Below are 27745 nucleotides of genomic sequence, written 5' to 3' on the forward strand. Positions count from 1 at the left end.
CCTTCTCAAACTTCTCTTCATGACCCAAGCAGGGGACACAGAGCCACGAAAAAAGACTGGGAGGCTCAGCCCCCAGCTTAGCGTATCTATTGCTCTTGTCATTATTGTGACCCAATTAGCTGTCAAATACAACTTAAGGAAGGGTTTATTTTGACTCAAGGCTTCAGAGGATCCATTCCATCATGTGGTACCAAAAAGTACAAGTGGAGAACTGAGTGTTAAAAACATTCAAATCCCAACACTGAGCAAATGACGTAAAATGACTTCAAACTTTTGACACCTGAGATTGTGTGTTTTTGCCTGTAAGGTTGCTAATTCCAGGGCTGTGCTGTGATGATAGTGATTCTGGAATAAAATGGCCCAAGCCTGGTTCAGATCCGTGTTGGGAGGATAAGGCAGGAGTGGGCAACAAGGGGCTTAGGTGGTGGGAGCGAGCTACCTAATGTAAGGACCACACCCTGCAGTCACGGATGTGGCCAGGTCATCACCAGGTGAGGGAAATCACCTCTGGGTATGAGCCATGACAGCAAGATCGTGAACATCTGTCATCACACAGGGCCTTCCTGATATGTAAGATACACCAGGCACATCCCAGATGGCTACTATTGTTATCTCTAAAGCAATGCCCATATAGACTGTAGATATGGAGGAAAACATCAGAGTAAAACACGAGATTGCAACCTGCCATGATTTTATTGACTTCAGCTTCTACACGTAAACTTCTCAGATTAGCCTGACATAATCTGTTCGTTGGGGGCATTGACCCTGTGTCCTGTGCTTTACTGTGAGGTGTGTAGAAACAGCAGTAACTCTTCCAGACCAAATATCTCACCTTCTCATAAGTCCTCTTCCTCACTGGCCATCTGGTCCCACACCATTGTAAGAAGGCAGAAACAAATACGGTAATATAATATCATACTGATTTTCTCTTGGGTTTCTTATACCTTCTAGCTTGTTGTGGCATTCTGAGTTTAGTATAAAGAGAAATCAAAAAGAAAAAATATTCCTTATCTTTGCTTAAGGAGTACAGGAAGATCTGGTAGCCTACACGTATGTACAGGGTATAAACATATTTATATGTTCTATGTACACAGTGGATGGTAACCTATTTATTATAAATAGCGTTAATTTAGATCCTACAAAAATAATTATTTTTGGAGAGGTACATGCAAGCCAGGACACTTAAGCCTATTTATAAAATACAACTCTCTATTTTTTTTAAATATAAATGTTGCTATTGTAGCTGTCAGCAAAAATGATTGGAATGCAAACCCAGAGTCCCCAATTATATATAAAATCTGCTCCCGCCGGGCGGTGGTGGCGCACGCCTTTAATCCCAGCACTTGGGAGGCAGAGGCAGGTGAATCTCTGTGAGTTCGAGACCAGCCTGGTCTACAAGAGCTAGTTCCAGGACAGACTCCAAAGCCACAGAGAAACCCTGTCTCAAAAAACCAAAAAAAAAAAAAAAAAAAAAAAAAAAAAAATCTGCTCCCATCCCCTGCAGCACACTGCTTCAAGTATCCGTCCCAGTGTGTGATGTCCAGGTGATGTGTCTCCTATGAATTACAGGCACATATCTCATGTGGGCAGGGATTACTCCAGAGCCCGAAGTCCCATGTTTTTAAAATATTGATATTTCTTAAAATGACGTCATCTTGTTTTGACTTCCTTGTAAAAATGGACAATCAAGGCTCTGCCTCACATCCAGGATCTGATGGCCCGGGCTCAGTGGTTCGCAGAGCCATCCTCACAGGGGGGTGACTGGGGGGCCACGAAAGGCTCGTTTTGCTTCTGATCCTCCTTCAGGCCGGCCGCCTGCTCAGTGATGGAGGAAAAGGACAGCTGGTCATGCTCCATGATGTGAACCTGATCCTCATCCTTGTCTTTCTTCACATAGAACATTTTCCTGAATTTCTTCAGCTCGTGGAGCTCGCAGAAGGTTTCCAGGACAACCAACATGGCGATGAGTCCGAGGAGAAGATAGCCTGCAAGGCAGAAAACACGGCAGCAGCTCAGTTCGACCAAGTACCACAAATCAAGACTGCATGACTTATTCTCCTCCCACGCCACACACACAGAGTTCTCCAAGCTGTGGCCAGTTTATTCCGAAGCATGTTTGAAGTCCAGGGCTCATGGAGGTACCCAAAGAAGAATGAAATGACTTAGCCATCGGTGAACTTGGATTAGACACAACCACGGGCTTCGATCATATGTGTGAGCTTCACACAGGTAGGAGGGTGCACCCATGCACGTGAGTGCAGAGGCCGGGACACTAGATATCCCACTCACTCACTCTCTGCTTCATTCCTTGAGACAAAGCCTCTCACAGAACCTGGAGTTAGGCTGGCGGCCAGCAAGCCTCAGCGACCCTTCTGTCTCCGCCTCTGCTGGCACTAGGGCTGCGGGTGTGCAGCCACGCCCTCTGGTGGGCATGTGGGGGGCTGCGGGTGTGCAGCCATGCCCTCTGGTGGGCATGTGGAGGGCTGCGGGTGTGCAGCCATGCCCTCTGGATTCGGTATTTTTTGGAAAGCTAAGCTAGCTCACAGATCAGGAGATAGAAAAGAGCAATTAACACAAGAGAAAAGATGAACCAGAAAACACAATTTCGGGGACATTCTACTTCTCAAAGAAATTAGAAAGCCAAGTGAAAACTAAAGACTTGCGTGCTAGCTGAAAAGAAACTTAAGATGGCTTCTATCTACACTGCTATCAAATTCACGCACAAAATGCTAGAACTGTTTTGGCCAATGCCACCCAAATGACTGTGTGCACTTGTGTTCCCTTTGGGGGCCTCAGAATTATGTTCTGTGACTCACGGAAGAAGCGTGTTCATTTGGGGCCAGCAATCCCACTTCTTAGAAAGATCTCAAATACAAAATACAAACACAAAAAGATCTCCACACTGAGGAGATTTACCATGCTACCAAATTAGAGGCAAGCCAGTCGAGCTCTACAAGCGAGGCAGGCCGGCTGTGGGGTGGTCCTGGAGCTACACCCAGACCCTAAAATAATAAAGAGTAGGAAACCTCCTGCAGAACTCTCTGGCAAATGTTTACTGTGCTTGCGCTGGAGCCAAAAGCCAGGAAGCGCTGGGTTTATGAGTGCAGGTTTTGTTCCTGGTGAGCTGACGGTTTCACCGAAGTGTTCAAATATAGTTCAACCAACCGCTTTCTGGAATTAAGACAGCAAGACAGGGCAAGGACACCAACTGCTTCCTAGAAGTTGTAGCTGGGCATGGTCACAGGTGAAAAGAGCCCAGGGAAGGCAGCAGAGGAAACTATGCTAGGGCTGCTTGCTACTCATCCTGAACACACAGAGAGGGCTCACAGGAAATCTGCTTCTTCCAGATGGACGGCTGCATTTTTCCAGACTGTGTGCTGTGTGCATGCGTGTATGCAGGTGTGTTTGCTGGTGAATGTGCATGGAGATGCCAGAGGTTGGCAGTCTCTGTCTTCACTGTAGACGCCAGAGGTCGGCAGTCTCTCTCTTCAATGGAGACACCAGAGGTCAACAGTCTCTGTCTTCAATGGCCCTCCGGTTTATTTTTGGGACAGAGTCTCTTGCACCTGAAGCTTGCCGTTTTGGCTAGACAGACCTGTCAGCGACCCTGGGATCCTTCTGTGTCTGTCCCCGCCAGCATTCCACCACACCTGGCTTTCCACGTGGACACTAAGGATCTGAACTCAGGTTCTCACGCTTGAGCAACTGGCACTTTGCCAACCGAGGCCTCTAAAATTTGCCTGCCTCATTTTCTACACGTAAATTCTGAGAATTGGTGCCAGGTAACTTCAAGACGGATGACACAGACAAATGAGGCCAGTGACTACTTAGAGAAATTCCCTGGAAAATTAAAGACCACGATGTTGGTGACAAGCTGAGGTCTTATTTTCTTGCGTGTAAATAGTCAACGGTGTAATGTAAGTTACTGGAGTAATAGACGGCTACTATGCCTGTCACACCATCTGAGAAATCCATCAGGACTTGCGAGATGGCCCTGGCAGTCAAGAGCATCACAAGTGTGAGCTGGATCTTCCAAGCCCTTGGAAAATGCTGGTGCCATGGCTTGTACTTGTAATCCCAGAGATGTCGAGATGGGAGGCAGAGACAGGTGGGTCCCTATAGCTCCCTAGTCAGCCAGTCTAGGCTGTTTGATGAAATACCAAGCCAAAGAGTGACCCTGTGTCAAATAAAAAGAAGGCACCAGAGGAAGGACTGGGGAGGTTGTTCTCCGACTTCCCAAGCACAAACAAGGACACATGCACACCCCACATGAAAACACACACATACAAGAAACTTCCAGGTACATTGGGCACATCACTAAACAGTAAGAGTTGTGATATTGGAATGGGTGAAGCAAAATAGCTCCAGGAAGTCAGGGGAATGAAGAAAATAGATCCGAGAAAGCAGGCAGGCACTGTCGCAGGACTGTCAGTCCCTAGAAAAAGAGCATGGGGACAGAGCAGGCACGCAGGGTGCAGCCCGCCACGGGTACTCACATGTGATCCCAATCTTGTACAGCTCTCGGCAGAGCAGGCACGCAGGGTGCAGCCCACCACGGGTACTCACATGTGATCCCAATCTTGTACAGCTCTCGGCAGAGCAGGCACGCAGGGTGCAGCCCGCCACGGGTACTCACATGTGATCCCAATCTTGTACAGCTCTCGGAACTTCTGGTTGTAGCCTTCCCCTGGCACGTAATCCCCCAGGCCAATGGTGCTCAGCGAGATGAAGCAGAAGTAAAAGGACTCGAGGAAGTTCCAGTCATCCTCCAGCACGGAGAACACAGCGGCTGGGATGAAGAAGAAGCAGGACACGGTGACGAACCCCAGCAGAACAGCGTGGACGATGGCCACCACCTGCTTGGAGAAGCCCCAGCGGATGTGGAAGTAGAGGATGGGTCTGCGGGTGACATGCACGGTGACACGCTGGACCACAGCCGTCAGGAAGAGGAGGGTGAACGGGATGCCGATGACAGAGTAGATGATGCAGAAAGCCTTGCCCCCGTCTGACAAGGGCACCGTGTGGCCATAGCCTGTGTGGAGAAAGGCTTCGTGAGTGCACTGGAAACACAAGACACCGTGAAACAGCACTCCCGTGGGCCACGAGGAGACTGGGAAGAGGCGGGAGCCTTCAGAGGCGCTGGCCTCCGGGTGTCTGTTAAATTCATCAGGGTAACAGTCATTTGTGAGGCAAGAAGGTTTGTGAATCAAACAAAAGTTGTTTAAGGTAGGGACCCAGCAAACAAGGAGGGCTTCATTCAGACTCTGCTTGACCACCCCAAGAACTGAATAAGCCTATTCCAGCAAATGGAAAACCAACTACCTACAACAACCAAAGAAAGATCCACACTTTAGACTAACTTCTCTCTGGCCTTTGGTAGAAAGGAACCCTGAACTCTAAGTCAGGGCTCTTGAACTACCTATGCATGCTCCCATCCTGTGGACGGTACTCTGTTTTTATTCTCACCTTAAAAAAAAAAAGACTAAAATATTTTGTGGGCAAATGTGTGTCTGTGTGAATGTATGTGTGCATGAACGCAGGTAAACCTGCAGAGGCCAGAAGAGAGCCGCCTGAGGTGTGTGCGGGAATCAAACTCCAGCCCTCAATGCTCTGAGCCATCTCTTCAGATCCTGTTTTCTTTTTCTTTCTTTCTTTTTTCTTTTTTTTTTTCTTTTTTGGATTTTTCGAGACAGGGTTTCTCCGTAGCTTTTGGTTCCTGTCCTGGAACTAGCTCTTGTAGACCAGGCTGGCCTTGAACTCATAGAGATCCGCCTGCCTCTGCCTCCCGAGTGCTGGGATTAACCACCACCGCCCGGCTCCTGTTTTCATTTTTAATCAATCTACAATTTCATAACTGCCATGCTGTCTCATGTCCCGTTCATTATCCAAGATACAAAGAACCTGGACGTTGTGTCCCGGGGCATTCCTGAGAGCCCCCTCTGGTAACATGTGGAGTGTCTATTGTTTCTTTGTGAAATTGGCCTGTTCCTCTCACGCAGAGGTCTCTGGCTTAGGACACGCTGCAGGGCTGAACAGGAGGAAGTGTGTGATAGAGGATGACACCCTTGTCATCTCAGACCCCTCGGAAAGACTCCTGCAGGACACCCCACTCATCGGGGCTGATCCCTCCGCTCCCGCAGGCCCCTCATTAGTATCTGTCTATAGCCGCACTATGCTCCCTTAGGAACCAGGTGACTCGGGGGACGTTCGGGTAGGACTGACGGACAAACAGGTGTGTGAGGGGAAGCAGGCTGATAAGAGCAGGGCACGGGGGAGCAGACATGGTAAAGACACAGAAAGCAAAGCCTGAGTGAGTCATAGGCTCAGTGATTCTTCCCAAACCTCGCCGCCCATTCTGAGCTCCACACGTTTCCCCTCCTGCCATTTCTAGACATCCAGAGGCCCCTGACCCCCACCAAACAGAGCAGCTATTTCAGGACTGGTGATTGTTGGTCATAATATGTCTGACTTTCTTTCATTGAAATCATTATCAAAAAACCTATCGGGAACCGACAAGACAACTCAGGTGAGAAGGAGGATCTTGGAAGCATGTCTGAAATCCCACGAGGGCTTCCTCCTGAAATGGCAAGTGTGTCTGAACAAGTCAGTTCAAGAGAGCTAGCTAAGCGTATTTTTTTAAAAAATGAAATTAGGTTCTGAAAAAATGACATGTTAGTGTAATTGAAACAGATTTCAAAGTGTGGTCTTGGGAATATATTTTGCCTAAAAATAATAATTCTAAAACCCCTGAGTTGCAGATTCAAATTGTTTCATTCTCAAGTATCTGATGTTGTTAAAAACAAAATCAAACCTAAGAAAAACCTCTCCTCTTGGGGTTCAAGATATGACTTAGATGTTCTTAGCCCTTGAGGATATGAGTTCGAATCTTCAGCACCCATACAGAAAGCCAGGAATAGCCATGCATGCACCTAAATCCTAGCTCAGAAAGGGGGAAAGGGAGACAGGAGGATCCCTGAGGCTTGCAGGCAGACAGCCTAGCTCCATGTTTAATGAGAAATCCTGTTCAAAGGAATAGGCCAGTGTGATAGAGTTGGGCACTCCTCCGACCTCTGTACCCGGTGAGTAAACACACACACGTGATTGTCCAGATTGCATGCCCCAGAAGGTACGCAGCTCATGTGAATCACAGATCATCTTCTGAAGCCATGTGCAAACGTATACATCCACCCACAGATGCATGTTTTTGTGAAGTTCCCACAGCAGAGATTCTCAAAAGTGGCATGTGTTCCCAAACAGTTAAGAACCATGACTTTGAGCACCAATCCCCGACTCTATCTGGTCCCCACGCTGCCAACAGCTCCCGAGGGCCGAGGCTAATTTTGAGCTTGACATTTGGAGCGTTGGGGCTTCCATACTGTGTGAAGACTGCCAATAGTGTGCCACATCCAGGCAGCATATGGAAAAGGGAAGGGCTGGATGGAAAAGAACGAGACCATTTGTGGGTCAAACCACAACCACACAAACTCCAGGTCTCTCGGGAGCTAGAGTTCTCCTTAGATGTTCAGGGGACACGTTCCAGTGATTAGGGAAACGAGACAGGATCTGGAGATGGATTTCTATTCACCCATAGCAACGCAGAAACCCAGGAGTGGACTAAGAGTGTGGCAGTGAGAGCATCCATGGCCGAGACAGGTAAGCAGAGATTGCAAGGGAGGACCGTGACTTTGGCAGGAGCTTGTAGAGGAAAGAAGCTGATCTGAGGTGGGGATAAAACTTGCATGCCTGTGAAGTTGTGGCTTTTTAGGGACACACACACACACACAGAGAGAGAGAGAGAGAGAGAGAGAGAGAGAGAGAGAGAGAGAGAGAGAGAGAGAACAACTTGTAGCCATCAGTTATCTCCTTCCACCTTGGAGGCAGGAGGGACCAGCTCCTGTCTGCATGGCTGGTGAGGGAAGCGCCATATCTTTGGGAATTGGGAAGCAGGGAACCTGGGACAGGGAGCAGAGAACATTAGGCAGGAAGGAGGGGGCTAAGTCAGAAAGCAGGGAGCCTGAGAATGGGAGCAAAGAATCTGGAGCAAGAGGCAGGGAGCCTAGGCAGGCAGAGACTGGGACAGGAATCAGGGAACCTAGGACATGAAGCAGAGACCCTGGGGCAGGAAGCTGGGCTGCACTAAAACCCAAGGCTTGCTTCCCCCCACCCCCCGTGACCCGCTGCCTCCAGGTAGGTAGGACTTTCTCAATGAGCACCCACCATCTCAGGACTACTCATGCAGACACATGAGGCCGGGGAACATTTCACATGAAACCCTCAAATCGTGCTGACATGGGTCTTAGGGTTTATATCCCCTTCCTGGCATCGCAGAGAAACTGTGGGATTTCACACGGCACAGCAGAGCACATCACAGAGTTAGAACTTTCTCCCTTGCACAGATGCGTCTAAGAGAGAGGCTGCTCAGCAGGTATAGTAGCTACCCTTGTTTCTTTTCCATAAATAGCAAGCTACGGAACAATACAGGCCGTCACGATTGTTAGCATGGTGCATGCTGGGAAGGAGGCCCAGGCTGGAGCTCCAGGCACCGAATGCCACCCTGACACGTACACAAATCAGTGGCCTCTTGTCTCATCCTCTGTGAAACTGACCAAGTATCCCGGACTACACTTGTTTCCTTCTTCTTTGGAACTGTGTGTCCCTACAAGGGCATGGAAGGAACAGATTCTTCTCTGATGCCTCCAGGCTTACAGCCTACAGTGAGCAGAGCCCTGGCCTGAGAACGAAGGCTTCTGACATCCAAGAGCAGAAGGAGGTGTCCCAGCACAAGGAGGCAGAGAGAACTAATCTTTTGTTCGGTGTGGACCCTTGACACTCCAGATGCAGCCAGACACACTGGTGGGCGGATCTCCTGAGCTTAACTCTGTACTAACCTCCTCCAGAAATGCGCTCCCAGACACCAAATAATGTTCAACCAGCGATCTGTACATCCTTCTGTCTGCCCCCCACAGTGCTGAGGTAGAGGTGCACACCTCCCTTTTTATGTGGGTGCCAGGGTTCTGAACCCAGGCCCTCATATTTGTACTGCAAGCCCTCTTAGACACTAAAGCATTCCCCAGTCCCCACCTTGGCCATGGTAGTACCAGGACTTGGCTGAGGGTGAAAAATCATCAAAGAAGCCAGAAAGAGTAACAAAGGCTCTCTGGAAGCCCAAGATCGTGAACTAGGTCTGCTGATCTAGTAACCAAAGTCTTATGTCCTCCACTGCCACTTTCCCCGAGTCCCCTCCAGGTTTAACATGACTACCCTGAAGCCATCACTACCCCGAGGTTAAATTACCATACTTTAAAGTTTTCCTAGATATGCACTTTCAGAAGAGGGCGCACAGTCCCTGCTGCAGGCATTCCCCCAGGCAGGGCAGCTGCTCAGACAATTTAATCTTTCTTCCCCTGGGAACTGCTAAGCCCCATAGGCTGGGAAGACAGACTCCAAAGGTAACTCAAATGCCAAGTGAGAAGAGATGATATTTTCTTTCAGACTTATTTTATTTTTATTTGTGTGCATGAGTATGTGTCTCTAAGAGGCTATGTGCACATGTGTGCAGAGCGCACGGGTGCCTGAAGGGTGTCAGGTCCCATGGAGGTGGAGATAGAGATGGTTGTGAGCCATCCCACATGAGTGCTGGAGACCAAAGTGGGTCTCCCGGAAGAGCAGCTAGTGCCCTTAACAGTGGGGCTGTCTTCTCAGCCTAGACACTGTTTTCTTGATGCTGCATTTGGGGTGTACCCTTAGCCACAGAAAACCCACAAGTAATCAAGGGAGCTCTCACTTGGCCCCAAGCCCTAACTCTAGAGTGGAAGGTGAAGTGGTCCTCATGAGACCCTCATACAGTGTGAAGGGATGGGGATCCTGAGAGACCCTCTGGAGCAACCAAATCTGCCTGCCGCCTTTCCACTCCTGAGACTCACAATTGCCTTTGTCGATGTCCCTAGTGGCTACAAGAGGAGAGCAAGGTGTCCACTGAGACTTTCTGGAACCTTAACACCTGGGGAGGTGGAAGTTTCTAGATGAACCTGCAGACGTTCCCTGTGGGCTTGTGTGATGCTGCTTCTCAGTTCATGCAGGTGTCCCGAGGATAAAGCAGAATGACCCATGCACTGTATGTACTGAACTCATGAGCACATGTAAAACACCACCCTCCTGTGTCATTGGCCATACAATATGCACACGTGTTCAGATCAGCAATGCAGCTTCCCAGTAGAGTACAAAAATAGTCACCTACATACTCCACTCTAGTCTCGGCACACAGTTCAAGTCCCACCACATCTTTTAAGATAACATCCTCCGTAGTGATGACTAAAGGCTACTAAAACAGTCCCTGAGTTAATTGATAAAGGAACATTCTGAGCCGTCTTGTAATTAATTACACGGGCTGGCAGGTGAAAACATAAAAGGCGTTTAATCAGCTGCAGGTGAAGTCCACAGGAAGGACTGTTTATCTGGAAACTTTGCAGCTGACCATCAGGGACACTGCACCCTGTTTTCCTGTTTAGGGTATAAACTTTCAGGACTGTTGACCCCAATCAGCCCAGGATTAACAGCTAAGGACGTTCCTCTATGGAGCACCCTTCTGTGAGTTCATGGCAGGTCCCCCATGCAATTCCCCACTGTCTGACCAAGAGCCAACATAACTTGCTTTTCTTTCCCTTTCCAAAGGTAGTGAAGATGCTCTGGGGGCTGAGGAGAGCGCTCAGTCACTGAAGAGTTTGCTGTGGAAGCATTAGGACCTGAATTCAATCCTAGCACCCACACAGGTCCATGTACTGTCATCCAGGCTCTGGGGAGGCTGATCGGTGGGTCCCTGGGGCTTGCTGGCCACCCGCTGGCCACCTGGGTTCTGGGGAGACAGACCAGTGGGTCCCTGGGGCTTGCTGGCCAGCCTGGGTTCTGGGGAGGCTGACTGGTGGGTCCCTGGGGCTTGCTGGCCACCCGGGCTAACTGAGCAGTTTTCCCTCCATCTGCTTGCTCTCTGCCTCATCAGAGGCCTAAAGCAAGGCAGTGGGCCAGAAAGCCAAATAGATCTTTCCTCCTCTTAAGCTGATTGTCTCAAGTATTTTGATACAGTAAAGGAAGAAAACAGGCACCCAAACAGGCAAGCAAACAAACATAGCTTTTATTCCAATTCTAAAGGACTCTTTAGCCAAAGGTGATCAAACACAGGGGACTCCATGTCTTCTGTTTGTCTAAAAGCAAAATAGAGATTCCCAAAGGCAAATGTCCTCCTGACTTCCTCCTGCCCTTCTTGTCTATAGGCTGGATGTGGATTTCCCTTTCCAAGACTTTTTTTTATCAGCTTGGAAACTGGGACCAGTGGGACCTGCAGTTCCTTCCGTGAGTTCTTTCTCACCTGGGACACCTGGGACTGTGTCCCCTCCCTAAGATGTGCTCTTTCTTGTGGAAATACTTTCTCCCACGCTGTGGACCTGCACGTATGGCATACTCACAAACGGTTCCTGTACTAACCCACCCATTGCTATAGGGCTGTGTCTCAGTCACACACTTATGCCAGTTAAGGAAAAGCACGTTTTCCTGCCCCTCCTTTTAGTGACTCAGAGGGGATTTCTGAGACATTCTACTTTTCCCAGAGGAACCAGAAGAAGCTGACTCTATGCCAGGACCTTTGCACAAGATGTCACCACCACCTGGAGTGGCCTTTGTTGGTTCATCCACATGAATGGCTTGCTCACAAACTTTAAGACTTGACCAAAGTCAACATGGAGAATGTAAAATACGTAAAGTCTCTACGTCACCCCCGTGCAATCCTTGTATCACCTTTACCTCCTTAGTCTGTCTTCCTTCAAATGCTTATTTGATATGAAATAGTTTTTTGCATGCTTACATTGATTGTGGTTATTCTTCTCTTTTAAAATATATGTTTCAGGACAAAAATGTCTGTCTGCTTGTTTTAGGATGTCACTCAGTGCCCTGAAAGCCCTCCTGGTGCCAAGCAGTACTTTATGCTAGGGTGCTAGCATGAGCCAAATCGAGTTTCATTTGTGGGGTGCTTACTATGGATTGTCAACTTGGCAGGACCTAGGATCACCCAAGAGACAAACCTCTGGCCACATCTCCAAGGAGGGAAAACCCACACTGAATACAGGCAGCATGCTTCCATAGATTGGGGTCCTGGGCTGACTAAAAAGAAGGAAGTGAACTGAGCCCTGGCGTTTATCTCGCTGCTTCCTGACTGTGGATACAATGTGACCAGCTGCCTCAGCTCCTGCTGCCTTAGCTCCCTCTTCCACACCTTCCCCTTTATGAGGGACTGCACCCTCACACTGTGAGCCGGAGTAAAGCCTCCCTTCAGTTGTTTCTGTGAGGTGTCTGATCACAGCTCTGAGAGAAGTAACTAACACGATTTGGCAGAGGTAAGTTTTATGCATTAGTTATTAACAAGAAACTGAACTACTAGGTGGATGACCCAGGGAGGTGTTATTAACTTGCCATGTATAAAGTCCAAATGCCAGAGAAAGATGCAGAATTATCACAGAGACTGCAGAATTATGATGTCCTACCAGCTTAAACTGTCCGTCTTCACTCAATCAACCCAAAGCACAAAACACACAAAGATGATGATGACCTTGGTGGGAAGCTGTAAGTTTGCCTCAGATGGGGGTGTGTCTGCTGTTTAGACCTATGCCTAAAAAATAATTAATCTACTTTTTATTTTATGTGTTTGAGTGTTTGCCTGCATGTATGTATCTGGGCCATGGGTGTGAAATCTTATTTCCATATTCTTAACCCAAGAAGCAGCAATCAACTCACGTGTGTGTGTGTGTGTGTCTCAAAACATCCATGTGACTCAAATGAACAACAAATACCAGTTTTCCCCATAGTTAAGCGGATTTGTTTTCTGGGTCATATTGTGTTTCATATACCCCAGGACCGTTGCTATGCAACAGGCAAACTATAATAAGACATTTATATGCAAATTATTCTTATTTTCCATTCTCAAATTGGTAATCACTCTCCACAGATCCTGACACCGCTCTTGGGAAGGAAACGCAGTGTGAATGCTAAGCGCCCTTAGCTATCTTGAGACTCTCATGGTTAAGGCTGGCCAAACAGGTCAGAAGGCACCAGGGAGCCATTTTGCCACTCTCCAGTCTTTCTGAGTTGGCCCAAGGGCACAAACAAGCCTAGTGTGCCAACCAGGGTCATAATACACCCATTGAGTCTTGGAAGCAAACAATTAATTCTTTGACCATTGTTCTTTTTAAAGTCACATTTATTTATTTATTTTTATTATGTATTTACTAATTAATTTATTTGTTTATTTATTTTTTGTGTTGCTCTCTCTCGTGTCTCTCTGTGTGTGTGTATGTGTGTGTGTCTGTCTGTCTGTGCAGGTTAGAGGGCAACTTTCAGGAGTGGGTTTTCTTTGCCCACCATGTGGGCGGGCCTTGAGGACTGAGCTCAAACCATCACACTTGGCAGCAAATGCCTTTACCCACTTAGCCATCTCACTGACCCTTTGACAATTGTTCTGTCTGGACAAAAGGCACACTCTGTGCTCCTCAGCCTTAGTGTGTGTACTAGTGAGGTTTCTCTGTTGCTGGGATAAAACCAACGATGGAAAGCAGCCTGGGGCCACACGGGTTTTTTTGGCTTACAGATTACAGTCTGTCACTTATGGAAACGAAGGCAGGAACCTGGAGGCAAGAACGGATGGGACACCTTGGGGGAAAAGGCTCACTGGCTTGCTTTGCAGGGCTTGCTCAGCCTGCTTTTTTAGAGCACCTATGAGTCTCCACGGCACTCTATTGTCTCACAGAAGACATTTGTGTCTTCTGGACTTGACTTTGCCATCTACAGACTGGACTCACAGAGCTGCCCGACCGTCCACACACAGAGCTAGAGAACACGGAAGTCCTGGCAGCAAGAGCCACCTGTCACAGCACAGCCCTGGGAAGGCAAATATCCCTTCTTGTCCCTTTCTTATCTTAACTGCTTCTGCTGATCACCTGTCTTTACAGCTTCTCACCCCCAGTTAATAATAAACAGATGAACGGAACACTGCTTCCTGAGGGCAGAGATGGATGCTAACTTCCCATTTCTTGCTCTAGAGGGAAGACTGCTCTCCTCTGGCACAGAAAGGGGTTCCCTTTCTAACTGTCAGTGTTTTCTACCCCCCCTTTAAGGTCTGCTACCAGAAAATCACCTGCTTACAAACAGAACATCTCACGTTAGAAATGTTTAAAAATGGCTCCTTCTCAGACTGACTCTAAACTCGGAGTTACTATGACATTTTACAGGTCATTAGTGGAGGTTTTAGACGAATTAGAGCCACGATTTGACTTTTTAAGTAGAGAACATTCTCTTGACACTAAGACTACAAATCACCTTCTAGAAAACCAGTCACGTAAGGACAGTAACGCAGCCCAATAGTCCTTGAATCCTTCCGATATTTGAATAGCGGTGCCAATGTTTCCCAAACACACTATGTTAGTCTGGTTTATTCAGATGTGCCGACCTCCACGCAAACACCCCGAGGACAAGCTCCATGACACACAGTCTGACAGAATGTTCTGCTAAATACACACACACACACACACTCACACACTCACACACGGATGCACATATACTCCTGTTAGATAATTTCTAAGGAAGATAGTGGAGGTTCAAGAGAAACAGTATACACCCCCCAAACACAAACATACACATATATAAAGTCATATGGGTGGTGTGGGAAGTCCTTATGTATATGTGTTGCTTTTATTTGTTAGTGAATAAAGAAGATGCTTGGGCCTATGACAGGGCAGAATAGAGCAAGGCAGGTATTCCATGCAGGGATGGAGGAGAAAAGAAAGCAGAATTAGGGAGACTCTATGTAGCTGCCGAAGAAGACAGATGCTCTGGAACCTTACCTGTAAACCATGAACCTTGTGGTAAAATATAAAATAGGAATGGGTTAACTCAAGATGTAAAAGCTAGCTAGAAAGACACCTAAGCTATTGGCCAAACAGTGTTGCAATTAATATAGTTTCTGTGTGATTGTTAGGATCTGAGCAGTTCGGAAACGAAAGGACAGTCTCTGCCTATACATGGGTGCTGGAGAGATAGCTCAGGAGTTAGGAGTGCTAGTCCTGCATCACAAGGATGAGAGTTTGGGTTGCTGCACCCACATAACAAGCCAGGCATTCTGTAAATGCCTGCACTCCCATTTCTGGATGGGGTGGAAGCACAAGGTCATCTGGCTGGCTGGCTCCTGTCCTAGTCTAGACACAAGCTCCATGTTCAGGAAGAACCCCAAAGCCAAACAAGCCTGCTCAATAGTACTTTGCCTTCCAAACACTTCTGTGGACCTGTCTGGTCATGAACTATGGAAATGCATGCTTGCTGTGCAAGTCAGTTCAATGTGATACTCATTTCTCGAGTTCACACTTTTCAAATAAAGGAACAAGGAGGAAAAGGAGACTTTGCGAGTGTGATCCTCTGTGTGGCATTAAAAATTATGTCTCTGAAGAAGCTGGCAGATTTCAGAAGTAAAGATCACTAATGGGGGTTCGGCTCAAGGCTGTGTGAATTCCACTCGGCTTCTACGGAAGTGGGACTGGACTTGCATTTGTGACATTGGTGTCCTAAGAAACAGTAAAACTAACAAAACATTAGAGAGAAGCCAGTCACCTTCTCTCTGAGTTTAGAACCTTAGGAAATTGCCTTGAACAGCTATACAATACAAAGAACTGTATTTAGAACGCCCTGTTTCAGGGTGGCTCAGTAGGTAAAGTGTTTGCCACACAGGCAGAAGGACCTGAGTTCAATCCCCAGAACCCACATAAAACAAGAGCAACAAGCCCAGTACAGGGGAGGTGGAGACAGTAAGACCCCTGGGGTTATCTAGCTGAAACATTGGGGGCCGAGTCACTGAGAGACCCTGTATCAAAAAACAAGGTGTGGAGTGATAGAAGAAGACAGCCAGCATCAACCTCTGACCCCCACTAGCATAAGCATATGTACACACACACACATCAATGTCCTGATGATGCGTAACTTCACCCACCTCAAGAGCAAGTACGTATGCAGCTCAGACACATAAAGAATCTCATGTCCTTACCGACGGGAACAGCAGGGCTCGTCTAAGAGAACTGTCTCTGGGTTTTCTTGCGGTCCTCACTGTACAGTCAAGGTTTTACTAGGACAGTTCTGAGCATAGCAATAGATGACTACCCACTTGGACTCACACCAGCTGTGTGTAAGTACCATCTGTGACTCATCCTGGAACATAGACTACTTTACACCCTGGAGAGCTTCCCCATTACCCCAGAGCTGGAACTGGGAGAATCTGGGGCAGTGGTTCCAACTCCCTACCAAATCCTGCACAGAACACCAGAAGCATGGTTTCGAATAGCCACGGCGAGGTGAGAGAACACGGAACGAGGCGGTGAGTTATCTGGATTCCCCGCACCATGCAGCCCCAAAGGAGGTGTGCTCCTATCCTCAGCAAACACCAAGGCTGCATTTGGCTCTTGTTCTCTCAGTAGTGACCTCAAAGGGGTGGCCCAGGGACAATTCCCTTACCTATGGTTTCCTGGGGCCTGCACTACTGTCTCCATCCTGGCGGGAACGAAGGTATTCTCAAGAGACACCACACCCTTCCCTTTGCCTATCAGATAGTTAAACAATGAACTCCAAGAAACTGGAATTTCCCCAGGAATCTCGAGCTGGCAAGAGGAAAAGGTGGGGAACTTATCTTCCAGGAAGAGATCTCGAGCAGCTGTGGCCACCTGTCAGACAACGTAGAGGTACAGACTGGAACCCAGACAGTGGCAGAGGAGTGATGGAAGGGACAACCCCTTGACCAGATCTGTTCAGCAGGGCATCCACTTGCTCTCTAAGTCTAAGCCACATGTCAGGATCCTAACGACAGACTTGAGGGTCACTGGTCACCAAACCTCCCCTTTTGTGTGCTTTTCACGACTCCTCATCTTTTTTAATTGGCCTACCGAGATCAGGTGGCCAAGCTAGCTCATTGGGGAGCTGCCAGGGGCAAGACCGTGACCCTGACAAATACAGTGACACCTTGATGTTCCGTCTACATTCACACAGGACCCGCGTACAGTTCGGCTTCTCCTTCCTACCTCCCAATACTCACATCCGAGACCCCTTCAGAGCAAGGCCCCTCGTTTAGTACTGTAGCAGCCAGGTTTGTCTGCCTTAGCTTTCCCTATCCTGGGCTAGCATGCAGGCCAGACCACTTGTCGGGTAATGTCAGTGACTCCTGCTGTCCATGATTCAAGGGCCAACCTTCCTTTCCTCCTGGGCACCTCAGTGCCACTGGCTGCTGTTGCTGCAGGTAGCTCTGGACTCTGAACTTGGGCAAGGCTGGCTCTTTCGCTTTCTGCAGACAGTCTCATGCCTGCCTCTGGACATGCGCACTGAGCAGATGTCTTTTTCCTTTTCAGTCCCACCAGCCCAAGATCACCCGCATCAGTGGGTCTAACACTATTCCCTCCTCAAGACAGCTGTTCAGATCGCTGCCCCCCCACACACACACACATCAAGGCCTAGAGAGTCCCACGCATGCTGCCAGGAGCCTCATCCATCCCGCCTCTGCATCCTTTCCCCTCTGCAGAAAGTGCCGTGGGGGGTCTCTGAGCTTACGTGGCTGTCCCTGTACTGTGAACACAACAGGAAACAGTCACCTCTGGAAAGAGGCCCGTGTGGTCTAGATGAGCAGAGGGCACTGGAGAAACCACTGATTAAAGTGACCCTGATGAGAACCCAGCCCCCGCCCTTACCTTCATGCCCAGCTGATGCCCTCATACCTCCTGTCCCTGCATTTGGTCTCTCTGGGGTCCTTCATACATCTGAGCAAAAAGAATCACCTTAGAGCAAGGCAAGAAGGGTTGGGGATGTGGTTCAGTCGGCAGAGTACTTCCTGACGTGTGAGAAGCCCTGAATTCCACCCTCAGCATTGCACAGGCTGGGTGTAGTGGCTCATGCCTGGGATCCCAGCACTCAGGAGGCAGAGGCAAGGGGGTCGGAAATCCAAGGCCATTCCTGGCTACAAGTTCAAGGCCAGCCTAGGACATCTGAAACCCCATTTCAAAAACATTAAATTCAACTAAATAAATAATAATAATAATAAACTAAAATCAGTTCCTGACTCTCACACTGTGTGACCTAGCGCTGGACTTTTCCAGCTGTATCGACCAGACTGACTCATGAGGAGGTGACTTCTCGGTGCCCTTCCCATGGTGATGATGGCTCTGGTCTTTGCCAATGACACTTGGAAGGGACAGGTCAGGTGACAGAAGAGATTGCAGTCACAGACTGCACCATGGTGGAGCGCAGCTGACAGCCTGGGCACAGCAGGAGAGAAGCCCAAACAGGGCACAGACTCCTTCTGAGTGAGGCCATCCCTGCTCGGCTCCCCTCTGCTGCCAGAAGAACAAGGGAGGTTCATGTCACCACCATGTGCTGCGGCTCATCGTATGCTTTAAGGCCTCCTCCTTCTGGTTTTCCACATTCGGTCTCCTTTTGTCTGTGCGGTTTGGGGTGCTAAGTTTCAACTGCTCTGCCATGGCAGGAGGTGAGCTAGAGCAGGGTGGGTGACAGATGGCTCGTCCACACACACGCCCTTTCCTTCCACAGGGGACCCTGCCATCCCAGCCCCACCAGGAGACCCATCTGGTGGAGCTGTGCAGGCTCCAGGCTGGTTCGTGGGCACTGTCTAGTCTGGGGGGGGGGTGAACGGAGAGGGGCCCTTCACTCAGCTCAGAGCCTCCTGGAGCCACTCGGCAGTGCCACGTAGGCAGGCAGCTTGGGAACAGCCTCTCCTGTGCCTTTAATTAACTTAATCCACCTAACCATGTTCTTTAAATAATTGAGTGCCTTGGTAACCGGTATTCAAACACTTGAAGAATTTTGGTTACAAGAATGCTGGAACCTTTTAATTTGGGTTTAAGACATTTCACGTCCCCCGTTGTTATTCCAAAACTGAGGCTGCACCAGGAATCGTGGGTGGGGAATGAGAAAGCGATTACTAAGGGATGGAAGGCAGCAGCTTATACAAAGAGGATCCTTCCAAATTGTGAAGCAGCAAATGTGATGGCCTCTGCAAGGGACATGGAGTGTGGCTCAGTGAGAGAGTGCTTGTCTAGTTTGTGGGATGTGAGGTCCTGGGTGCAGCCCCAGTAGCAAGAGGAGAAGAGGGTAAGGAAAATAAAAAGGGGGGGAATGGAGAGGAAGAAAGACACACACAGAGAAGGAGAGGGGATGGGAGGAGGGGATAAGGAGGAGAAAGAAAAGATGGGGAGAAAGAAAGAAAAGAAGAGAGGAGGTGAAGGAGAGAAAAGGCAAGGGGGGAGAGAGAGGAGGAAGGAGGGAGGAAGGGAGAGGGAGAGAGAGAAAGAGAGAGAGAGAAAGCAGAGAGACACAGAAATGAGACAGATGGAAAGAAAAGAAGAGGCAGAAAGAAATGATTAGGAGAAAGAAGTGAGAGACAAAAGAAAAGATTTGGGAGATAAAAAGAGAAAGAGGAGAGATGGAGAGGAGAGGAGAGGAGAGAGAGAGAGAGAGAGAGAGAGAGAGAGAGAGAGAGAGAGAGAGAGAACAAGTCAACAAGCCTCAGCTGACTGCACCGTCACTAGGGATTTTTCCAAAAGCTGGTGATGGTTTCCCATCCAGTGAAAATCGTATTTCTTTTTGACAACTATATCTGAAATGCTTGACTCTATTGAAAGAAAAACCTTCATGTTTGCATTATTAGGTTCCTACATCGGCCCCATGGCAACTTTCTTGCAATCTACTAAAAACTGTGCTGAGTGCACTCATTCGTTAGCGTCCTATCGGCTGTGCACATGGCATATTCTATAACACACATTTCATATGAGCTATCAAATATTAAGTACCTACTGAATCTACAGAGTTCTATTTTTTCAGCTTCCTGCACAGCTTTCTACACTATTAAATTAGAAGCCAAAGCAAAGTTTCTCAAAGCCAGGGCAGATAACTGGGAACAACAGCAAGCAGTCTCCCGCACTTCCAAGGGTGACCCTCACTGTTCTCCCATCACAGCTGAATGGACCTGAGGACTATGGCTGGATGCCAGGCCTCCCATGCAGAGCCCACTCTTCGTTGGCTGTAGAATGTTTGTAGGGAGGGGCCTGGTCCCAGTCAGTGTCACCACCATTCACCATTCGCCTCTGGCCTTTTAGACCCGCTCAGGAAAATCTCTTAGAATGTGTTACCCGTTCCCTCAAAATCTGCCAGGGCTTCCCGCTGCACTCAGAGCAAACATGGATGGGGCTACAGTCTGTCTCCCTCCTGATCCTGGAGCCCCACTTGGCCCTGGTTATAATGGCTCTTTGGCCATGGCATCAATTGCAGGCGGAGTGCTAAATGCTTGGGAAAGGTATGAAGTAGGGTTGAGCTGGGAAAACAAAAACCTCAGCAGAACCCATTGCTCAGAGGACTGAGTCCTGTGTGTTATACTCAGAACCCACCGGTAAGAGGAGCTGAGTCCTGTGTGTTATACTCAGAACGCACTGGTAAGAGGAGCTGAGTCCTGTGTGTTATACTCAGAACGCACCGGTAAGAGGAGCTGAGTCCTGTGTGCCATGCATGCAGAACCCACCGGTAAGAGGACTGAGTCCTGTGTGCCATGCTCAAAAACGTATATCCACTTTCAGCTGCACTACAAACCTAACCAGAGCCAGAAGAAACTTCAAGGGACTTCAGCAGACAAAAGGAAAGCACAGAGGTCATGAAAGCACGAACACAGAAGGCACATCAGAGTTGGAGCCTCTAGCCTTGTCTCCACAGAACAACTTTACACTTTTCTTCTGAGACAGCATCTTAGGTAGCCCAGGCTGGCCTCAGACTCACCAAATTCCTCCTGCCTCCGCCTCCCGAGTGCTGGAATCATAGGCATATGCCTGCATAGTTGTAGGGTTTGTGCAGTGCTGGGCATTGAACCAGGACTTTGTGCATGCTAGGCAAGCACTCTGCCACCCGATCCACATCTCAAATGTGACCCACTGGCTACATTCAGAGAAAGTCTGAGGGGCCTTCTGTGAGTTTGCCATCCTCCACACTGAATTCACCAGCTGGACTAATGGCTGAATCCACAGAGCTGTGTCGGCCACTCTTCTCATTCCCTGACAGAATTCCTGCAAAAGCACCTTCAGAAACAGTCTATTTGTGCTCAGGGTGAGGGTGCTGTCCACCATGGTGGGAAGGCGTGGCAATAAGAGTGTGAGGTAGCTGCTCACAGTGCATCCATGGTCAGGAAGCAGAGAGATGAAGACTGGAACCTAGCTCACTGTCTACTTCTCATTCAGTCTGGGATTCCAGCCCATGGGATGGAGCCACACACATTTAGGCTGTGTCTTCCCAGCTCAATGAACCCAGTCTAGAAACCCCCTTACAGATGTGCCCAGAGACCTGTCTCCTAGGTGACCCCAGATGTGGTACTGACATTATTACCCATCAAAGGAGCCTTCTGAGGGCAGGCGTTTGATTTGAAGCCTAAGTAAAACAGATAGCCAGGAATCACAAAGGGCCCCACATCCAGCAGGCGACAGCAAAGCGGGGCTGCAAAGCGAGGCTAAGCTCCAGCAGGAGCCAGCTGACCTCATCAATGTAGCAACTCTGTTTGCAAATTAAAGCATTCCGAACATGGCTCTGAGTTCTGTTATTGAAAGCAGAGACCGGTTTCTTGAAAGCCATGGCCACTTGCTTATGACAGTATGTTCCAAGTTCTATAAATAGGCGCAGAAGCAGCAAGTTTCAAGATGAACGGTAAAAGCCCCCTTGAGATACTAAGATCCTGAGGATCTCATGCAGTACGATCGGGGTGGGTTTACATATCTGAGCATAAATCTATGCTCTCCTCTACCAATGCCGGAATGAAGGTCTCACAGAATTTATTAAATATTTGTGTGAGTGTATGTATGCATGTGTGCATGTGTGAACCTGTGTGCAAGTGCATGCCCATGGGTCACAGAGGCCAGAGGAGGATGTCAGGTGTCCTGCTCTATCTCGAGACAGGTCTCTTACTGAACCTGAGGCTGGACTGACAAACAGCAAATACCAGAGATCCTTCTGGCTCTGCCTCCCGCAGAGCTGGGGACGCCAGTGTGGGCTTTCGATCTGAGGGCTGGAGGACTGAGTTCACGTTCTCACGCTCGCACAGCAAGACCCCCACCCTCAGTGGCACACTGTCCTTAAACAGGAGCACGCTGTGGCGAGTTTTTAGGATCCAGGGCATCGGTATCTATATTTGGCTCTGCAAGAGTAATGTCCCGTTCGAGTACCGTGCATAGAGCTTACAAGAGCAAAGACCTAGAAGTCTGTTTCTGTTTTCTTTTCTCTGCTTCCTCTTTCACAGTGCCAGGATTTACTGGTGTGATTCCCACACTATGGAACCTTCTGTTTCTTCTACTCCTATGTCTGACCTTGTCCCCTCTTCCCCATTGCCTCTTTAAATTAAAAAAAAAAAAAAAAAAAAAAAAAAAAAGACCCCGGCCTCATTGCTAAGCTACCATTGCACAAGAACACAGACTGGTGCTCCAGCTAAAGCAGAAATTTGCTCTCTGCTTCCTCACAGACCTGGAGGCTGGATAGTTGAACATCAAGGTATTATTAGCAGGTCTGGTTTTTCCTAGGCTTCTCTGGCTGGAGCACGACTACTTTCTAGCTGGGTCATCATTTTTAACTTATCATTCCTTCCAGTCCCCTGTCTCCAAAACCAGGCCCTGCTAGAGGTTTCCAGGTTAGGACTTGAACACAGGAGCTTGTGGGAGACAGAGTGGGCCTGCAGAAACCTGCAGCCAGCAGCTAACGGAGACTGAGCTTGACGCCTGGTCACTTAAAGCTGCAAGCGAAGCAAGGGCGTCAGCCAGCAGTTTTTAGTCCCCACCTCTGTGCTCTGAGATGGCGGTAGGAAAGGATGGGCCTCTACACCGGGTGGTCTTTAGAAGCTCACTTCAGTTTTGGGGGTTGCGGTCTGTCTGTCTTTCCGCTGCCCTTCTCTTGCGTTTTCCTGCAGCTGATCCTTCCCACTTTAGTCCACATGGGCTCACAAAACCACACAATTCAATGGATGAAAACCGAGACCCAGGTTGGCGAGGCAACTCCGCAGTCAAGAGCCTGCATTGTTCTTGCAGAGGACCCAAGTTCGGTCCCCAAGCAGAGGAGTCACAAAAGCACCTAGAATGCCTGCTCCAGAGAATCTAGCACCTTCTTGTGGTCTCTGATGACACTTTACACTCCTGTGTACATAATTACACATAAACATACACATAATTTAAAATAAATCTTTTTTAAAAAGAAACAGAAACCAACAGGATCTCGAGAGAAGCCAAAGCTTACAGGCTGCCTCCATGGATTACAGCTCCACGCTGGCTGATAGGGAGTTTTTGCTTTCTTTCCTACTCCAGGTCAAGTATATGCTGTCCTTTGATTGGATCTGGTTTTGTTGAGGCTGGATCTCACGTAGCTGAGGCTAACCTTGCAGTCCTGATCCTCTATTTCTGAAGTGTTGGGACGACCAGCACATCTCCACAATGGTCTCTGCTCATTTTTGATGAACAACCCCAGGGTGAAGCACAGCTTTGTTGCCCTTCAGAAAGAATGGGGCTGTCACAGACTTTGTGACATCCTATGGTAACTACTGCTTTCCCGACAGGATGGCTGGGGATCAGTATCTTAGAGGTGGCATCCACTCAAGAGCCCCAGGAAATAGGAGGAACCTTGCTCTGGTTGTGTTACAGCAAGGGAGCAAAAGCAAAGGGCGGACTTGCAAAGCTCACAGACTCCCGGCTCTCCTTCCAGTACATTCCTGACAGGTGTCTGAAGCTCTGTAAAGACTTAGAAAACCACTGTTTTAGGGTGTGTGGCTCTATGGCTTCCATGACAACCATTCAACACCTCCAACTGAAGCCTCAACTGAACCAAGATTGATAACATTCAGGGCTGTTGCTCCACATTCAAGGCGAAGGTAGAGGTAGGAAGGCCACTGCTCTGTTCCCTTCACTCCAGAGGCCTCCTCCAAAGAGACCCTCATTCTGGGAGAGTCCGCTCTGTTGACAGAAGGTAGAAATGCCCATATGCATTGCTAGAAGCTGCCATGCAGCTCAAGTGAACAGGAAATAAGTGTTCATGCCTCTCCATATCTAGTGTTTCAGCCAAGAGCCTTGCAGTGAGGAGAAGCAACCGTCATGCCTCCTCTACCAGGCATTCAGTGGTTTAAGGATAGATAACATGGTGTCCTGTGCTTACTGAAGCCTCCCATCCAAGTACTAAGCAGGCCCTACCCTGCTTAGCTTCAGAAAATAGGCACGTTCAGAGTATGGCTGAGGACCAGTGAGGAGTTGGGCTGTCCTGAGGCTTCTTCCAAACGGACCAGGAAGACTTCACCCATTTCCTTCCATTGATGCAAGCTGGTGCTGTGGGGGCCAGCAGGCAGGGATAAAAGCATTTATTAGCCCATGCTACAATGATGGCAGCCAGCAAGGGCATCTTGGTGGGTTTCGCTGTTGCTCGGATTCACAAGGTCTCACTCACTACCTAACCTCAACTTGCCTCAGAATCACAGCAATCCACCTGCCTCAGTTTCCCCAGTGCTGAGAGTAGACCAAGCCCAGCAGACAGATGCCTTTGTGAGCCCTGTCATTACTATTCCAGACAGAAGTCTACCGCTAAAAGCACGTGACTCGTTCCTGCCTGAGAGAGGGGTAACTCCGGGGCATCTGAGGTCCTGCTTCTCTCACAGGAAACAGTTTCCTAGCAATGAAACCTATCAGCCTTAATCTTAGTACTGTCTGCATTTCTGCCACAAAACCATTCTGGAAACCATGAGGGCTATCAAATGTGTCCTACGATGGCATCAGCTCAAACCCGAGAGAGGAGGGCTCTGCCTCACAGTACTTCGTTCAGAAGGTCTCACCAATCAGCTGGTTTCACAAATCGGGTCTCCTCTTTTCCTCTTTTGTCTGTCTTATCCCTAAGTGCCCCTTGCTCTCATTTCTTAAAATGAACCCTTGTTCCACCACCAGAGTTCAGACTTTCTTTCTTAGGAACAACAATTCAATCCGAATGTCAACAGCCAAGCCCCCTACTTCACCCCAACTAGTCCAGGCGCTGTAATGCTCCTTAATTATAGGGGCTACGTTGCATACTAAATGAACAAATATTTCCCAGAAGAAATAGTGTCTGAACTAGCTCTTGTCACACAATTCAGAGGACACAGAATACCACGATTCTACAGGAACGTCGGTGCTACCTGAAAACTCCACCCAGGAAAACAGATGCTCTTTTCCTTGTGGCATTTCTTACCCTCACCCTGTCCCCCAGCCCCTGGAGGAGCAGTCTTCATTTTCAAACTGCTCACTCGACGTTGTGAACCAGTTGTGAACTTTCTGTAAGTAGCCGTGTCTGTGGAGAAGGAGGGATTTACACTCTGGCACCTAGAGAATCCACAAAGACCTGACTGACTGACCTGAAGAGCTGGGTGATGTTGCCATAAAACTTGGACTGTGGGCAGCAGGGGAGGGGCAGACTTTCTCTGGAAAGTGAGCCAACAGGTTTGTCTTGTTTGGGCATCCATTTAACACAGTTTAAAATACCACAATACAGTCTAGAACTCTCCTTGTGTTTGAAGCAAGTTCAGTAACTCACCCCAGATTTCTGAACAATAAATTTACCTCATCTGGCTGGAGAGTGTGTTCACTCATTATTGAGTAATTAATAAAATAATTTACTGGCCATAGCCCAAAGGAGGCTGTGAAGGGCCAGTCAGAGAGGCAGGGCAGGGTGGTGGAAGGGCTGGAGTAGCCCAGGTGATGTTGAGTCACTGGGAAAGGTGGGGCAGGGGCATAACACACTGTTCCTGGCAAGAACTCTGAAGGCCCAGATCCCAGAGTGTCCCTGGGCACTGTGTGACCTTGTGCCTGCCAAATGGGACCATTTCAAAGATTGGCTCTCATGCATAAGAAGAAGGTACAGTACTGAGGCCCCTTGAGAGTCCCTCTAGCTGTCCATGCACCTATTTAAGTCTTCCAGAGCCTACTAACCTGCATGCATGGTCAGCCACCACTGACAAAACCTGGCCTTTCTTTGTCTAGTCGAACTGGTGCGCCCCGGGCATGTATGTTCAGCCGAATTTCTAGGCCTCCTGCAGAAGGTGGCGAGCGCCTCTAAGTAGACAGAGAGCCAAACACATCTGAAGTTGAAGTAACTGCTAATTCAGGAAGCCCCATAGTGTGGGGTCTAGGCCAAGTGAAACCCCCTTCCCCACACCCACCCTTCCTCCGACTCCGGAAACCCCATAGGCCTGTGTGCTCGGAGGTCACTTGCGGAAAAAGTAGAGTGATGTCACCACTGTCCCCCAAACAGATTCAAAGAAGCTGAAATAGGGTTACAGTCGGGAAGTTGGTGACAGTCACGAAGGTGACCTATCCAAGTGTCATTGCTAGATTCCTCAGCCTGGGGTCTCTGGGATGGAGTCAGCAGGAAGTCGAACACCCCTCGAATGCTCTCAGTCAGCCCCTAACCTTGCTGCTCAGTTTCCAGGACACAATGTCAGGGTCCTACCCGCCCCTCAGTTCAGGGTCCCTACAAGTGTGGAGCAGCTAATGAGGCCCCTGCGGCAGCTAAGTCCAGGGTGTTAGAGACCTACCCCCGAAGAGTTACAGCTGCAAAACCCACGTAGTGCTCCGAGGTCACCTCGCCGGCTGCCACTGCGGGCCACCGCAGGATGCGCCCAGGGGAGGCCTGGGGTCGCCGGGGACAGGGCAAGGTAGCAGCATGGCCCCTACCTGTGGTGGAGAGCACGGTGCTGGCGAAGAAGAGCGCGGAGGTGAAGTCCCAGTTCCAGTTGCCAGAGGCATTGCTGAGCACCGACACTCCATAATTGCTGGCCTCCAACACGCGGCCCAGGAACTGCTCCAGCTGCGGCTCCGACAGACACTCGTGTTCCTCCAGGAAGCGCCGCTTCAGCTTGCGCAGCTCCTGGCGCAGCAGGTCCTCGTATGGCAGCTCCACGGACGAGAAGACCACGGCGCCGAACACCAGGTAGAGCAGGTAGCCCAGCACCAGGAAGCCGAAACACCAGGCCGAGCGGTGCCGCTCCACCAGGCGCACGCACGAGCTGCCGGCCAGGGACTGCAGCATCTTCCCGGCGCCCTCGCCCCGCGCCTCCCGCCGCCGCTCCCTTTCCTGGATCCCTGCAAAGAGAAGAGGCCAGATGATGTGGCAGTGACGTGGTTGCCGGCTCAGGTAGCAGAGCCGGCAGAGAGCGCGCACCCACTTGGCGGGAGCTGTTAGCTGCCCGCGCCCCCTACCTGGCTTCCTAAACCGGAAAGTGCAGGTTTGTTGGCGCCAGATTCTGGCCAGGACACCCGAGGCTGCCTGGCTCCCTCTTCCCTTCCCCAGTGCAGTCAGTAGGACTGAGCTCTCTCTCTCTCTCTCTCTCTCTCTCTCTCTCTCTCTCTCTCTCTCTCTCTCTCTCTCTCTCTCTCTCTCTCTCTCTCTGTGTGTGTGCCACTTCTGAGCAACAGCGCTTGTCCACCCAGCCCCTACCCTAGTACATTTCCCCCACAGGCATTCCTCCTGATTAAAGCCACTGTCGCCAAATACCAAGGGTACAGACAGACACTGTCTTTCTCTGTCTTGTTGGCTGGACAGCTGAGACATTTGCTGCCCAGACTTCTGAAAATACAGGAACCTCACTCTAAAAAGCAACATGAAACATCTTCCCACCCTCAGCTTCCACCTGGAACAG

The 27745-nt window shown here is 49.2% G+C and overlaps 1 protein-coding gene across 2 annotated transcripts; it reads right to left on the reverse strand.

Moving 5' to 3' along the window:
- Positions 1-104: 104 nt before the first annotated feature.
- Kcnk1 (potassium two pore domain channel subfamily K member 1) lies at positions 105-27745 on the reverse strand. 2 transcript variants are annotated; one of them, XM_057754372.1, is made up of 4 exons: positions 27724-27745; positions 26781-27188; positions 4637-5032; positions 105-1985 (listed from the first exon to the last, which is right to left on the reverse strand). In XM_057754372.1, exons 2-4 carry the CDS (start codon positions 27133-27135, stop codon positions 1726-1728), a joined length of 1011 nt encoding a protein of 336 aa, XP_057610355.1. In that variant the 5' UTR covers positions 27136-27188; positions 27724-27745; the 3' UTR covers positions 105-1725. The 2 variants fall into 2 exon arrangements, with proteins under 2 accessions (XP_057610355.1, XP_057610354.1); XM_057754371.1 differs by lacking the exon at positions 27724-27745 and adding an exon at positions 27306-27431 and having other exon boundaries at positions 106-1985.

Source organism: Chionomys nivalis, chromosome 21 (assembly GCF_950005125.1).
Source record: "Chionomys nivalis chromosome 21, mChiNiv1.1, whole genome shotgun sequence".
Classification (NCBI taxonomy): domain Eukaryota; kingdom Metazoa; phylum Chordata; class Mammalia; order Rodentia; family Cricetidae; genus Chionomys; species Chionomys nivalis.